Genomic DNA, 15,041 nt, shown 5'->3' with positions numbered 1-15,041 from the left:
GTAATTTAGTTTCTTTTTTCTTGTCTTCACCACCTGGCTACTGTTGTAAAATGTTGAGAGATTAAAACAAAAAAGAATAAATAGAACAAAATAAAAAAATAAAGACTGCAAGTGACGTCACTAGCAGAAGTGCAAGTGTCTGAGAGTGCAAGTCTGAGAATGCAAGTCTGAGAGTGCAAGTGCAAGTCTGCAGCCAGACCCTCTTGTCTTATTTGGTAATCACTACACATTAACAGTGGCCTGACTGGTTACCTGTGACAGTTTCATTTGCATGTTGGCGAAAACATGCAGGAACCCGACCACTGCGTCCCACAACCTGCTGTGTGCCAAACTTTGCTGATTCCCTATACAAGGGCCCTAAAATGAGAAAATACAGTCTTATGAAATGCAAAGACATCCACTGAATTCTAATATAGAGTACTAGTGTAGAGTATATGCATTACCTGAATGTACTCAGTGAGTGAGTTAAAGATTTGTTTGGCTACTGCCAAAGCTTTGGAGAAGTTAAGTTGCCCAGCCTCATCCATGATATCTTTCCCAGAGTAATACCAGTAGAAATCACTTATAGATTCCTGGTGGTGAAAACAAGTTTGACCATTACAGAGGACTCAAGTTGAGCAGATTCCTGAGAATTCAAAGCTATATAACACATCTACATACTGTATGTATTTAGTTTGTGTTACCTGTAGACGTAATAGGTAGTCCACAGTGCTAATGATGATGTTGACTGTAGTAGTGTTTCCACTCTGGGTCCGCAAGAAGTTTTGGAAATCTGTTGAGGAAATTTAAAATGTAAATAGTAAAGAATATGCAGTGAAGCATAGTTTTTCTGTGAAATCTTAATTCTTGGTTCATTGGTAATGCCTTGCAAATCATTATTTTTCTGTAAATGTATTAAACATTGGGTTTTAATAAATGTTAATATAATTAAAAGTATAATTAGTTCATATTTTTATTTAGTTTAAAAAAGCAGCATTACATAGAAAAAATATATGCAATTTTTCAGTCTTACCATTATTGTGCCCCTCGCATAGAAGTTGCAAAAATCTAAACAGATCCTTTGTAAAGTCATCATTTTGTAGTACTTTGGAACCTTAAAACATGACAGAATTGCAATTATTTCTGGGCCATATTTTTAAAGCCAAACTAAATGACATTTACATCAGTCTCAAGCAAGCAGGTTACTAGCACATTTTTTTGGGAGCTTGCTTTAGATTGTAGGCTCGCAACTGCATCCCAAGAACTGACTGGAAAAAGAAAGGCTTGTCGATTAATACACAGAAATGACAGAAATTTCAAGAAGCTGGGTTAGCGAGGTAACTTTCACAAGAGCGGTGTACAGAAATACTTGACAGTAATACTTGACATGATTTTAATGATTCTGTTGTATCATATTGTACACAAAGTCATCCTTGTGAAAGTTAGTCATGTGAGAAACCAGCTTTGTGAAATAGCCCCAGATTCACAGCATGGCAAAGCTCTTTGCTCATTTTGTAGCTGTGGTATAATCTTTAGCTGAGTGTACACCTCTCTGAACATATATTAATTTTTTTCAACACTGTATGAATACAGATGATTTGTAATATTCACATGGAAGGCAAAATGTTCCCATTTAGTGAACTAGTTTAGTAAAGTTAGGTTAGGTAAATGAGCCTGGCTTTAGTCTTAGTTCTGTCTTAATTCTGTGTCAGCATGCATTAGTCTCTACAAGCCAGCCCTGAAGAGTAGTGCATTCATATCACCAATAGCAGGGGAGAAGAAAAAGTTTCGAGAAATTGCGACATGCCAGGATTCAGCATTGCGAAATGAGTAGCTAAACTATATTTACCCCGCTCTTTCACGTTGACTGCAGTCCAGTATAAAATGATGGAAAACAAACAAAGAGAGCAGACATAAGCAAATGGAGAAAGACTAAAGTTCAGAAAGAAATCAGAAGAGTCATTGAACTTTTAGTGAGAGGATGGACATGCAGTTACAGATGTAGACAGAGGTTAGACGTGTTTCATGGAATGTAAGACCTCTTGTTTTTATTAAGATGCAATCCATAACAAATGAAATTGAAGCAGGACCACATACTGTGTAACACATATACATCAGATTATTCACTGGGATCGGACAAGGCTTTATTTGTTTAGCTGTGAGTATAGGGTCATCCTGCAAAATCAGTAGTTAAAGAAGGTGTTAGTATTATTTCCAGTGCAGTGGTTTTAGTCATGTTCTGTATCATACTTGATGTCTGTTGCCTTTCAGCAATATGGCTAATAAAAGCTATTACTGTAGGTCAAACTCTCCAAGCCTTTCAAGAATATATCTAGGTTGTATTTCCATATATCTGGGTTGTATACATCTGGGATTTATTTCACCCCAAAATCAAAAGTGTAAAAAATCAGAAATTAGAATGTATATAAAGTTGAATAAAAATGTACTCAGCTGTATAAAATACTTTCTCGTTAAAGTAAGGCTAAAATTCATATACTTAATTTAATTTTAATAAAATTTTATTTTAATAAAAATGGATGGGATGATTCTCATTACTGTGTTACAGTAGTTATAATCAGAATAATGAAAAGTAAAATAAATAAAACATCCAGAGAGATTACAGTATGCTTGGGTACTTGTCTAGAAAATTATGTCCCAAAGCAATTATTTTCCCATTTTGGGGTGAATCAGGCAAACCAAAAGTTTGGAAAAAAGCTCACATTCACCCCAACCCTGTCAGAAATGTATTTATCAAAATTATTATTTATTATTTTGGGGTAAAAGCAAACCAAACAATGAAGAAAAAACCCTAAAACATTTACCTCAGCCCTGTCAGAAATACCTTCAGCAACAATATTCATATATTCATTTTTACATATTTTACATTCCTCAGAATTAATGAAGTGTGTCCTAATTATTGTATTATTTTTTCTCTCTCTAAAGTTGTTGTGCATAGCATAATCACACCACCGTGGTCCTTCATTTCACCTTTGAAGATGAAGCCCTTTAAATTACTGGACAATGAAACATTTAATGTTAATGGCATCCCATAGACATTTGACACTGCATGAGGAGAATACTGCAACTTCCACTGTTGCAGTGAATACATGTACACACATTATTAACAGTGCACTTCACAAAGTTATCAGAGTGCAGCATTTGCCAGCTAGCCAAAGGAAGGACCAAAACTGATACCACTGCCAATGATGTACAGTACTAAAAAGAAGCTAATATACTCTGCATATACAGTATACAAACACAAAACTTGTGTTTTGTAGTCTAATGGCAGGAGAGATATAATGCAGATGTTGTTCTCAAATACATCAACTAATTAATCACAGTACTCAGTAAAAAGTGCAGATAGAGAAGAATAAAGCTTATTGGCTTACTTGACCCCTCGTCAGTCACCATTCCAAGACTCTCTGCCTTATTTTGCCTTTCAAATGCATTTAAATCCAGCACACTGCCAGAGATACAGAGTCACAATTAATAATTACTGTAGGGCAAAATGAATAATAAGCGCAAAACTGTTCACACCCACCTGCAAGACATCATTAGTCCGGATAAACTTTTAAAGAAGCCCGCATCTCGTTTTTCCTTCAAATAATCCAGCATTTTCTAAAGAATTATAAAGCATTAACACATTTTCTGAGCTCAGTATCCTCTGTGAGACAAAACTAACATTTGCCCAGTTAATTTGACAGAGCTTTACCTGCTGGACAAGAACGTTGCCTCCATTTAGGATAGAAATGCCCAGTTTAAGGGTGCCAGTCACCATAGGACCAAGTCGGCCTGCAAGCAAACAAATGCTGCTTTAAGAAATCCAATGAATTAGGACTTTAGAGAGAGCAAAAGGGGTCAGAAATAGAGCCGTGTACCTTTACTGGCACTGATCATCTGTAGCACCATCTCAGCAGCCCCTCGGGCGTGAAGTCTGGCCTGCTGGTACAGAATCTTCTGCTTCTCCATTTCTTTTTCCTGTGAGAGACATCAAAAGTGTTGAAATTTACACTGCTTACAGTCCATGAAACATCATATGCATTCTTTTTTATTAAGATTTTTTTTTTGCTCCTTTAATTAAAATCCAGGATTTTAATACCTCAAATGTTTTTTCTTTTCCCTCCTCTTCCTCTTCTTCTTCCTCATTCTCGGCACAGCTCTGTAAATGTAAATATTGATTCAACTGAAACTCTTTAAAACATTTACAATATAAATTAAGAAGGATTAATATAAATTAAGCGTTAATTTAATTAAATACAACACTGACCTTCGCCATCATGTCAGCATATGCAATGTAGAGAGGATCCTCTTCTAGAAAACTACAAAAAAAGGAGTCAGTTGTTTATCTATTATTGAATTAGTAAGTATTTACTTCTATGTACTTACCTTCTCTCCGTCAGAGCATTGTGACTGAAGTGAAGGATGAGCTGATGAAGAGGGTCTGGCTGAACTTCGGCTTCTTCTTCCTCTTCTTCCTCTACCACAGTCATGGGAGTTTTCTGCAGGAAGAGCCACTGAAGTTATAAAAACAGAATTTTTCCGCAATCTGTTGATCACCAGCTTTCTTTTTCTCTCTAACTCTATTTATCCCCCACATTTGTTTTTTTTTTGTGCTATAATCAGAAGTATAATTTTATAGACCTTGGTTTCTATGACAGCTGTCATTTAAATTTGTTTATAAACCAAATGATGATGCACAAACACACTCTGACACTTCAATCACCCTTTCACTCAAACCATGCTCATCTACCTTCTTACCAGGGCTGGGCTAAATTCAGAATTTAAGAATTGGCTCCCTTTCATTTAAGTGTAAATTTGAATTCTGTTGGCCATGTCCCATAGGATGATGAATTGGAACTACAAGTAAAGGAAACTCAACAGTAGCCAACACTACAGCAAAATATTAATAGCAGATCACTTCTAAGTCTTATAAACAGTTTGAAGAGATAAATTATAGCAGTCTGGAAAATAAAGCATACCTCATACATAGCATGTATGATAACTTGTTTATGTGTAATTCATACTGAAAAAATTAAATGTATTAAAAACTACTATGAATTTTTTTGAACTCATTCAGTTTAATTCTACTTCCTTCAATTCAAATTACAATTACATTTCTGCTTCCTGTTCTACAGTACTTCACTTCAAATTTAGGAGCTAAATTCTCAATTCTCAATGGCGCACAGCCCGAAACAAATAACTTCTTCAGTATTACAAGTCAAACCATTACATCACATACACCAAAAAACCTTATTAAAACACTAAAAGCTGTTCTCCCTGATATGACAATAAACATATGAAATAAACACATTAGCCACTTTATGCAATTTAGTTTCATTCCAGTCATTTTCAGCATTATGACTCCAATAGTTTGCTTCCTGATCTTGCAGCAAGAGGCTCTGGATTTAAATTAGACATGCAGTTATTTTACACAAAGACAGTGTCTCCCTGTTCAGGCCCCGTGAAGCAACTTTAAATCTAATCTTTAAACTTGGATCAGATGTGCAGCACAACTGGGTTAAATTTGTTGGATCTTGGACGTCCACTGGGCCTCAACTGAGAAACACTTGTTGGGATGACATAGTGACCTGAGCGTGGTTACTGGAGTCTGATCGGATGCTCCAGAATAACACAGAGACCAATGACCAGCTCAGGATAAACATGCAAAATCACATAAAGACACGGCAATGGAAATGGCTTTGCAGTGTGTGTTAAGTGTTAAGTACTATTGCAAATTTATTTTTTTCATTATTAAACAAATATTAATAAAAGGGTGTCTTCACAAGATTTGAATGAGTGCCAAATTATCAGTGTTTACCATTAATAACAATAACAGTAAGAATTTATTCCAGAGTCAATTAAATATTTCATCACGACTCAAAATAATTCCCACTCATTAATGAATATATTTTTAATTATGACGCGCAAATCAGGCGGGTGGATTTACACCGCAGACTGAACTTCGGCTGACACATGATCTCTACATGAGGTGAACATGCCACTGACTCTCACAACAAATGAGACTTACGAAAGAAAGACGACACCCAAAGAACAAAGCAGAGCATCGCGGGGAACATCCGCTCCTCTTACCACGGCTGCGCTGAAACGGACTGCTTTTCTAGTGAGATGACGGGAACTGAGGCTCAGCCGAAAGTCATGCATGCCTTGGCTGCTGTGCCTCGGTCGGTAGTGTGTCACGCAACCAGCAGAGCTGAACACAGGCCAGGATGAGTACATGAGGCGGGCAGAGACGTGCTCCCGCGCCTTAGCAGGCACGATGCTGGCCACAGAGCATTCGGCCACCGAGAAGGCACCAGCAGGCACACACAGCACACGGGGCAGCGCTGATGCCAGCCCGGTACTTACTGCCAGGTCCTGCACTAGCTTCTCCTCAAAGGAGTACTCCTCTGTCTCTATCCAAAGTCTCTGATAGCCACTGAGGAAGAGGTTAATTGAGCGATGCCTGAAGAGTGGGGGGGAGAGGGAGGTTAAGAGGAAGATGAAGGAAGGAGGTGCATTCTGTGGTGTGAGAGGAAGATGTACAGTCCATGGCCTCATCTGACTGGTCACCTTAATGAGGAAGTCCATGAAAGCTACCATTTAAATGATCACTGTTGCACAAAGAACTCTTTAGGTCAAGAACCTTCCACCCACCCTGAAACTTCCCGTCGCTACATAAAAGCAAAGAAACCCGGCAGAAACCGAAGGTGACCATTCAGAGTGGCGGCGCTAACTGTATGCTTGTGCTCAGCCCTTAGCTTGGAGAATGGAAGAGGAGGAGGAGGGCGAGGAGGTTGGGATCATGAGTTCTCTTAGTCTGACATTACCGTTAGCATGGAGAACAGACGGTCAAAGCTGGAGGTATGGTACACCTTTTCCAGCCAAACGTACCGATAGCCATTCAGGAAGTAATTATTATTTTTGTATCTGAGGTGTGTTATGGAGACAACAGAAAGGGACAGGTTTTAGGAGGAGGAAGAAAGGAGCACGGAAAAGCACCAAGTAAAACACTTTGCAGCACATTTAAACAGGATAAGAGGGAGTATAGAATGCATTCAGATGCATTTGGAAGGAAGGAATAGCTATCAAGGAAACTTTCAGAAGTTCCTATTGAGTCAGTATATTTTAAAGCTGAATGCTGTGAATGAATATTGCAAAGCTGTAATTCTAATTTAAAGGCTTCCAAGGACATACCTTGGTAAGTTGTAGAGTGGTGCCATGCGGAAACAGGCCACCACGGCACGCTTTCTTTGCTTTGACAGCAGCTTTTGAAACACCATCTTCTTGTTCCTCAGCGGCAGTTCAACCTGAGAGTAAAATATATGTAAAGTTTAATACAAATAAATGTTTTATTTCCTAGTGTTATAAAGTCAAATGTATTTGTCTACTCGCTGTTGAAGACAAAAATAGCAGTCCAAGACAGGAAACTAAATAAAATCAAGATAATGTAACATCTTTGCGTAAATAAATCACAATTTGTGATTTTATCAAAATTAGTGGTCAGGTATCATCAGGTATCATCGACTAACAATAAACATTTATTAATCTAGGGTTCATCAACACCTATTAATCTAGGTGTCGATTAATTAAAAAAAATGTCATTATGTGATTAATTTTGATAAATTACATATTAAAATTTGTAATTATAAATATAATTTTCACATTGAATCTCCAAACTGATGTAGAAACAACATAAATTCAGTATTGTAAATAATGGATTTATTAAATATAATAAATATATTTGTTTAATGGCATCTTTTACTAACTAGGCCTAACTATGACAGACACATTATTATATTGGTTTTATTTATTAACAATTACAGAACATTAAAAATATTATAAAAAATTTTAATTTAAGTGAACCTAAAACATTAACGCCACACAAATAACGTGATCATATACTGTAATGCTAGCCAAAGGATGTGGAGAAAAGACATTAGCATAACTACTTCAGCAAGTGAAAAAATGATGCTATATGTAGAAATTAACATTAACCGAGATTAATACATATTTTAAAAGTATTGCTCATTGTTAGTTCATGATACCAAAAGTTAACAAATTGAACTTTACTGTGAAGTGTTAACCAATAAATAAGGTTGCTGACACAGTGTGGGCAGATGAGGAATGGCATTACATATCACGAGTGAATCTCATTTTTATGCCAGCTGTACCTGATCAAGGTGGTAGACAGCAGCGGAGATGGCCTGAACTCTCTCCACATTATGCTCTTGGTCTGGAGGTCCCTCATTCTTCACCACAACATCTCTATAGAGGTTTACCTGCCACTGCACTGCTGGATCTGCTGACTGTAATGGCTACTTTTTTTTACATTTTTTATCACAGAATAAGGCAGAAAATATATTGTTTAGTTTCTATAGGCTACTGTAATAAATGCTATATCAGTTAGCACTGCATCATTCAGATACTTTATATATTACCTGGAAATGACTTGAAAAACACACATAAACCATATATAAACCGAGTATGAATGAAACATACACTGCATGAGAGTGTTTAGCGCTCCGTAATGTTCACATCTCCTCATTTCAGATACGAATAAAACACCAGGTCATGCATAGACTTTTTTAGTTAAATTTACATGTATATTTAGTTTGTTTCGCCGGAGCACCACCCGAGTCTTCTCCTCCCATTTCGCTTGATTCCCCTGCGCAGATATCAACAGCGCAACTGGGTTTTAGGTTGCCAGGTTGAGGTCAACACATGGGTTGAAATTTGTATGACGTATCGATTGTGTGAGTAGGATGCTTTTCATACAAGATCTGGCAACTGGACAACCTTGGGATAATATATTGATGTGATCATTCGTATAACGAGGTTTGGGCCACGCAAATTATGGGAGTTTCACGGGAGAAATAACAAAATGGGAGGGGTGCAGGAGATGGGTGTGAAATACGGGAGACTCCCAGGAAAAACGGGAGTGTCGACGGGTATGCCAATAATAAGCCAATGTCAACACTTCAGCATCTAATCATGTATGTTAGATTGTGATTTGCTTCTCCAGACCTTCTCCTGAAGATGGAGGTTCTTCCTCAGGTAATCCTTAACCTCATCATCTGTGTCTTTCTGTTAAACAGAGAAATTGTTAGAGGTTTGTTCTGTAGATCTCCAATAAAGCATAATTAAAGCAACAAGAAATACACTCACCAGACTGTAACGGATCTTGGCAAGGGAAATGAGCTCCTGGTCTCCAGGAGTGCACATGTTCAGACCAATGGGCAACATCTTCTTGTGAGCTGCTACGATAAGGGAAGTCTGAATGGAGTACAACTCTCCTTTTCTCCTTTTTCCTCTTCTCTCTTGGTCCTGACCTCCAGACTGGTTTTACAAAGCAATATATCACACATAAAACACATGGCTGTAGCTCTTCTAATGCCTTTTTGTTTTCATGAACACAGAAGATATTTCCTCTTTAGCTAGGTAATTAGCTCAGAGCTTTTGGGTCCAATTACTTATAGCTAGCAATTGCTTAATATCACACTTACTTTTGACATCTTCGTCTTGCTGTCTCCAGTGAGGAACGCCAGGTTGTTAATTTCATTTTGCACCACAAAATTTTGCTCTTCCCTTTTAAAGTTCTATGAACAAAGAGCAGAAACCAGCTCTGGAAATCTTGAAATAATTGCAGATTCTTGAAAATATTTGTTGGAGACATACAGAGAACTTACATGAGATTTACACCAAAGGATGAAAATCTCTGACACCATTTTGAAAAGTTCAGTTGAATCTGAATCTGGTTGCTTCAGCCATTTGGATCTAGTCAAAAGTCAAATTAACTTATTAACAAAAGCGCAATTAACTTATCTCTGTAGATTGCACCACTTTTTTAGCAGCAATTAAAGTTAAAATGTTTCAGATGTAGTGGGTTAAATTTGTTTGCAGTGGGCATCAAAATTGTTTAGCAGTTTTCTCTCAGGTCGTGGTATAATACCTGTTGTTGTCCACATAACGAATGAGCATTGGATAGAAGGCATACAGATCCCTGCAGAGAACAGCAAACTCATCCAGAATCTGCAGTTCAGCTTCCTGAGTCTCTGTCCTGCTTTCAGCCCTCAGCAGCTCCTCCTCAGCCACTATCTTCACTGTCTTCTTCTTCAGTTTCTCCAGTGTAGGCAGGAAGTGCATTCTAAGAAGATCTGGGCTAGCCTTGCTAATGATAGGCTGGCTATATACTACATAGAAGAGAGTTATTTGAGAAGGCATTGCAATCATCCTGTATCAAAGCACTATGTGATCATCACTACCAGTTTAAGTTCACCCTCACCTGCAAGTCTTTTCATCCAAAGGGCATTATCAATGCCAAGGTTGTTATTGAGAATCTTAAGGATATTGCCCAGGATTAGGCTGAGATGCTCAGATGTGACAGTTGTGCAGCAATTGGTATCAACTGGGGAGTTTTCTGGGCCTTTTGCCCACCAGTAAGACAGGTAGTTACACAACATTGGCAGGATGACCTCGATGACCTGTGGCATCTCTGTGTAGCGTGCTCCGGATTCAGAAATGTCACCAATGTCCTTCATCAGGCCATCCAGATGGGGCATCTCAAGACACATCTCATCCACAGTGTCTGGCATGCTCAAAACTGTAAAATTATTCAGTATTAAGGCAGCGAATTTAATAAATTATGTTTTTTCATCAAAAAAAAAAAAAATGCCACTGTCACCAAAAGATCAATCTGCCTATTATAATTGGCTGCAAATGAACCATATTTTCATTATATGGTTTCTCACTGAACACCAAATGATTTCAATTAGTCTCCGATCCTGCCAAATATACTCACTAGCTCGTTCTCTTGGTGTCTTGGTGTTGAAGACAGATTGGGGGTTGTGCATATTTAGGTGGGGTTCCAGGAAGGCAACAGGCATGGCTCCAACCAGTGTGGATAAACATTCACCCAGCACTGGAAGCTGTCTGTAAAAACCCAACATAGTCGTCTCAGTTTCATGAAGAAACAGACAGAGAACAAAACCAAAAGTTCCCTCAGAAATGAATTTTTTTGTACTTTTCCACATAGATGTTTTTGCCAGTGCCCAAAGAGTAGAGGCTGGTCAGGATGCGGTAGCAGGACAGCTGAATGTCATCCACTGAAACATATAAATGCAATTATTTTGAGAAATGTACTTATTTTATGAGCAAATATATGGCATATTGAAGTAGGCATGGAAATCCAACTCCTAATGATTCTGGTTCCTTACATGAAATATTATTTTATTACTTTTCAAGAAAATATGAGATAATTTGAGATATAGTGAGATAATTTGGATACAAATACATTGAAAAAAGTAACTCTTGCAAAAGGTGTGCTTACACAAAGTTTTTAATTAATTTTCTATGAGAATCCTGTTTTCCTGTTTCCTGTTTATCCCATTTCTGTGGCAATTCAGTAATAAATATAAATTCTGGAAAAAAAATATAATTCTGGAAGTCAGCATAATGAAAAACGTTCTTATAATTATCACTTAGCATCTCATTAAATTGAGAATGTTTTCTCACAATAATAACTAAGCATACAGATATCAGAAAATAGAGATGAGAAACTTTCCCATAATTAATACTGAGGACAATTATGACTTAGTATCTCATAATAATGCAAGACTTTCTCTTAATAATGACTTAATTTCTCATTATTAAGAGATGTTAAGTCATTATGAAAAAAATGTTTCATTTTAATGAGGAAGTTTCTCATTTTAATGAGTCTTCATTACATAAGTTTCTCATTATGAGATGTTTTAAGAATCGACTCATGAAAACAAACATCATACTGTAGGTCAAAGAACAACTGTCCTGTTTCCTGTTTATCCCATTTCTGTGGCAATTCAGTAATAAATATAAATTCTGGAAAAAAAATATAATTCTGGAAGTCAGCATAATGAAAAACGTTCTTATAATTATCACTTAGCATCTCATTAAATTGAGAATGTTTTCTCACAATAATAACTAAGCATACAGATATCAGAAAATAGAGATGAGAAACTTTCCCATAATTAATACTGAGGACAATTATGACTTAGTATCTCATAATAATGCAAGACTTTCTCTTAATAATGACTTAATTTCTCATTATTAAGAGATGTTAAGTCATTATGAAAAAAATGTTTCATTTTAATGAGGAAGTTTCTCATTTTAATGAGGAAGTTTCTCATTTTAATGAGTCTTCATTACATAAGTTTCTCATTCATGAAAACAAACATCATACTGTAGGTCAAAGAACAACTGACTCACATAGCAGCTCTGCTCCAAACTGGTGTTGGGTGATATGCTGAAAGAGAACCGTCAGGATGGGCAGCAGGGCCGCTGAGGTGTAGCTGATGATCTGGGTAACGCCCTTCATCTGGGTGCGTGACTGACCCATCTTCCCCAGCTTCAAGTTCTCCAGTGTCTTCTCTAGGTCTTCTGCAGCATTCTCAAAGAATGTCCTGACACCAGCCTTCACCAGCTCTGAGCCAGACTTCATCACAGTCCTACGGGTCATAACAGAATCAGTACAAAACGACTGTTAGCTGGTCAATGATTCAGGCTGCACTGAGATTTTGCTCACTACCTGAAGTCCAGTGAGCGTGACAGGATGTGCAAGCAGCTCACCATGGTGGTGGAGTCACTTCCTGAAAGAACAGAGAGTCTTAAAGCTGTGGAATGAGGTTCGTCAGGCAAAATGAAGCTCAGTTATAATAAGCATTTGAATACTCTTGAGAAGTCTTACCAAAGAGTGATATTCTATGTCTGACAAGGGCTGCCAGCTTACAGAATAGACTAAGGAAGAATGATTCAAGTTAGCATGAATGTACATAAAACAATCCTTGCATTCGTATATGCAGAGAACTTGCAAAAAAATGTCAGAGAACTCCAAGCTTGATGGCTTATTTAAAATGTAAGTGCCACCTTATGAAAAGTTGAAAAGTCAGCACTTCACAGAATTCCGTATATACACTGAAGGAATAGGAATTCTGACACATCCTGGATAAATATGTTTATACTATTATATGCTGAAACTGAACTAATTAAGTATTATTCTACTTTGTCAGCATGCATTTATATAATATGGATAAGAATTTGGCTTTGTTGTAACAGCAGCACCTGGTGATCATCTCCTTCTCTTTGTTAGATGCGTAGCCACTGCTACTCAGGCTGATATTGGGAGATGACAGGAAGTACAAGCAGTGGTTTTTGAAGTACTGGTCTATGAGGGGCAGCAGAACCTATGTTGTAAGCAATCAAGAAAAAAAACTTGGCCTTTAACTTCCATGGAATATTAAAATTCAAGACAGTTCTGCGTAAGAGCGTGTTTGCTTGAAAACTGAACACTACCTTAGCAAAGAACTTGATCCCTTGATCATGGGGAGATTTTTCTGTCCACTGGTAGGTAGCCAAAGCCTCTGAAAAAGTTAGGCAGAGAAAACAACTGATCAGCTTGATATGTTATCTTAACATATCACATTTTCTATCAGTCCATCAATCTGTTATATTCATCATTTTTTCTCACCAAGATGGGCGATAAACTCCTGTGCAGAATCGACATAATTCAAGAGCCTCTTGAGGAACTTATAGGCAATCCTCTTTTCCATAGAAGAGGAATCCTGCTCCATGTCCTTCAGACCTCTACGTATGCACAGGAAAAAAATGTTAATAAAGAGATCACAAACTGTTGCAAACATCCTGTAGTATAGTGGTTCTGGCTTTGTTTCAAGACCCAGACTGGAAATCAACACAGTATAATAATTGTTTGTAATACAAAAGTATCAATACATAGGTACAAACATTGAAGCACTATTATTATTATTATTATTACAATTTCAAAATAATTGTTTTCTGTTCTAATATATTTTTAAAATGTAATTTATTCCTGTGATGTCAAAGCTGCATTTTCAGCATCATTACTCCAGTCTTCAGTGTCACATGATCCTTCAGAAATGGTTCTAAAATGCTGATTTTGACTAATCATCAGTGTTGAAAATAGTTGTGCTGCTTAATATTAAAAACTTTTTTTGTTGAACAGAAAAGAATAGAATCTTTTCTAACATTATAAACAAAAACATCCATCCTTGCTGAATAAAAGTATTAGTGTCTTTAAAAATCTTACAGACCCTGAGCATCTGAATGGAATCGTTTTTTCTGATAATTTAGAACAGTTTTGAGAGAACACTGACCTGCTGATGGCATATCCATTGACCTGCAGGAATTTAAAGAGTTCTTGGGCCTTCTCTCGATCTCTGTACTTCTCCTTTGCCGTCAGTGTGTCGTACGGTACCAACAATGGATGACTTCCTCCTCCTTTCGATGACAACACACAGTGAGTCAATGCATCTGGGACAGCTTAGAAAGGATTGAGCCAAACAGACTTTTTCCAGGAGAAAAGAAATCACCTTTACTGTCAAGTTCCTTTTTCTTCTTCTTTGCCCAAATGTTGTGGTAATTTTCTGCAACTGTTTCAACCATTGCCTGTTGAAATGATTTAAATGAAAATACAGATTTAATACACAATATATGAAATATGGGTAACACTTTATTTTAAGGTGTCCTTGTTAGAAGTTACGTGAACCTACTATTATAATAACAATAAATGATGCATAATTACATGCAAGTAACCCTAAGCCAAACCCTAATCCTAACCCTAACCAGACAGTAAGTGCATGTAGTTAATTAATATCACTCAGTACTTAAATGCATAATTACACTGTAACAAGGACACCTTGTGCAATTCGATTCACACTTGCCTGTAGTTCTCTTGATAGAATAACATTTTCCAAATCTTGTGGGGCTGGAATAAACTCACCCTGTAAAGTGGAGAAGAGGCAACACAATGTGCTAAATGCTTTGATTTGTTGACAGACACTACAAAGAAATAAACACCTTCCTGCTGTCTAACATTACCTGAGAGGACTCTGATATCTTGCGCTGTTTTTCTGATTCCCTTTGCTGGAACATGGCCTCTCCTTCTTTGGTCCTCTCAATGTTCCATCCCAATGCCAACATGCTCTTTAGAGTCTCTTTCACAGGATAGCGGTAAGTCTCCCTTTCCTACACCGAGTGACGGATTTAAATAGATT

General features: G+C 37.2%; 1 protein-coding gene across 1 annotated transcript in view; it reads right to left on the bottom strand.

Annotated features, from left to right (window-relative positions):
- ryr3 (ryanodine receptor 3) overlaps positions 1 to 15,041 on the bottom strand; it is a 91,478-nt gene that overhangs the window by 11,022 nt on the left and 65,415 nt on the right. Inside the window, exons 64-86 of the mRNA XM_016529249.1 lie at positions 11,000 to 11,081; positions 10,778 to 10,908; positions 10,262 to 10,579; positions 9,929 to 10,169; positions 9,666 to 9,753; positions 9,483 to 9,575; positions 9,145 to 9,315; positions 9,004 to 9,063; positions 8,151 to 8,285; positions 7,174 to 7,286; positions 6,346 to 6,442; positions 4,366 to 4,478; positions 4,247 to 4,298; positions 4,079 to 4,138; positions 3,858 to 3,957; positions 3,692 to 3,771; positions 3,521 to 3,597; positions 3,369 to 3,442; positions 1,829 to 1,846; positions 1,013 to 1,093; positions 684 to 772; positions 444 to 572; positions 253 to 357 (exon numbers count right to left, since the gene is read on the bottom strand). Coding sequence (XP_016384735.1) covers positions 253 to 357; positions 444 to 572; positions 684 to 772; positions 1,013 to 1,093; positions 1,829 to 1,846; positions 3,369 to 3,442; positions 3,521 to 3,597; positions 3,692 to 3,771; positions 3,858 to 3,957; positions 4,079 to 4,138; positions 4,247 to 4,298; positions 4,366 to 4,478; positions 6,346 to 6,442; positions 7,174 to 7,286; positions 8,151 to 8,285; positions 9,004 to 9,063; positions 9,145 to 9,315; positions 9,483 to 9,575; positions 9,666 to 9,753; positions 9,929 to 10,169; positions 10,262 to 10,579; positions 10,778 to 10,908; positions 11,000 to 11,081 — 2,507 coding nt within the window. The remainder of the gene's footprint in view (positions 1 to 252; positions 358 to 443; positions 573 to 683; positions 773 to 1,012; positions 1,094 to 1,828; positions 1,847 to 3,368; positions 3,443 to 3,520; positions 3,598 to 3,691; positions 3,772 to 3,857; positions 3,958 to 4,078; positions 4,139 to 4,246; positions 4,299 to 4,365; positions 4,479 to 6,345; positions 6,443 to 7,173; positions 7,287 to 8,150; positions 8,286 to 9,003; positions 9,064 to 9,144; positions 9,316 to 9,482; positions 9,576 to 9,665; positions 9,754 to 9,928; positions 10,170 to 10,261; positions 10,580 to 10,777; positions 10,909 to 10,999; positions 11,082 to 15,041) is intronic.

Source organism: Sinocyclocheilus rhinocerous, unplaced genomic scaffold (genome assembly GCF_001515625.1).
Source record: "Sinocyclocheilus rhinocerous isolate Xijiao unplaced genomic scaffold, SAMN03320098_v1.1 scaffold271, whole genome shotgun sequence".
In the NCBI taxonomy this organism is placed as follows: Eukaryota; Metazoa; Chordata; class Actinopteri; order Cypriniformes; family Cyprinidae; genus Sinocyclocheilus; species Sinocyclocheilus rhinocerous.
Note: the sequence above shows the minus strand (reverse complement) of the source record. Positions and strands in the feature narration are given on the sequence as shown.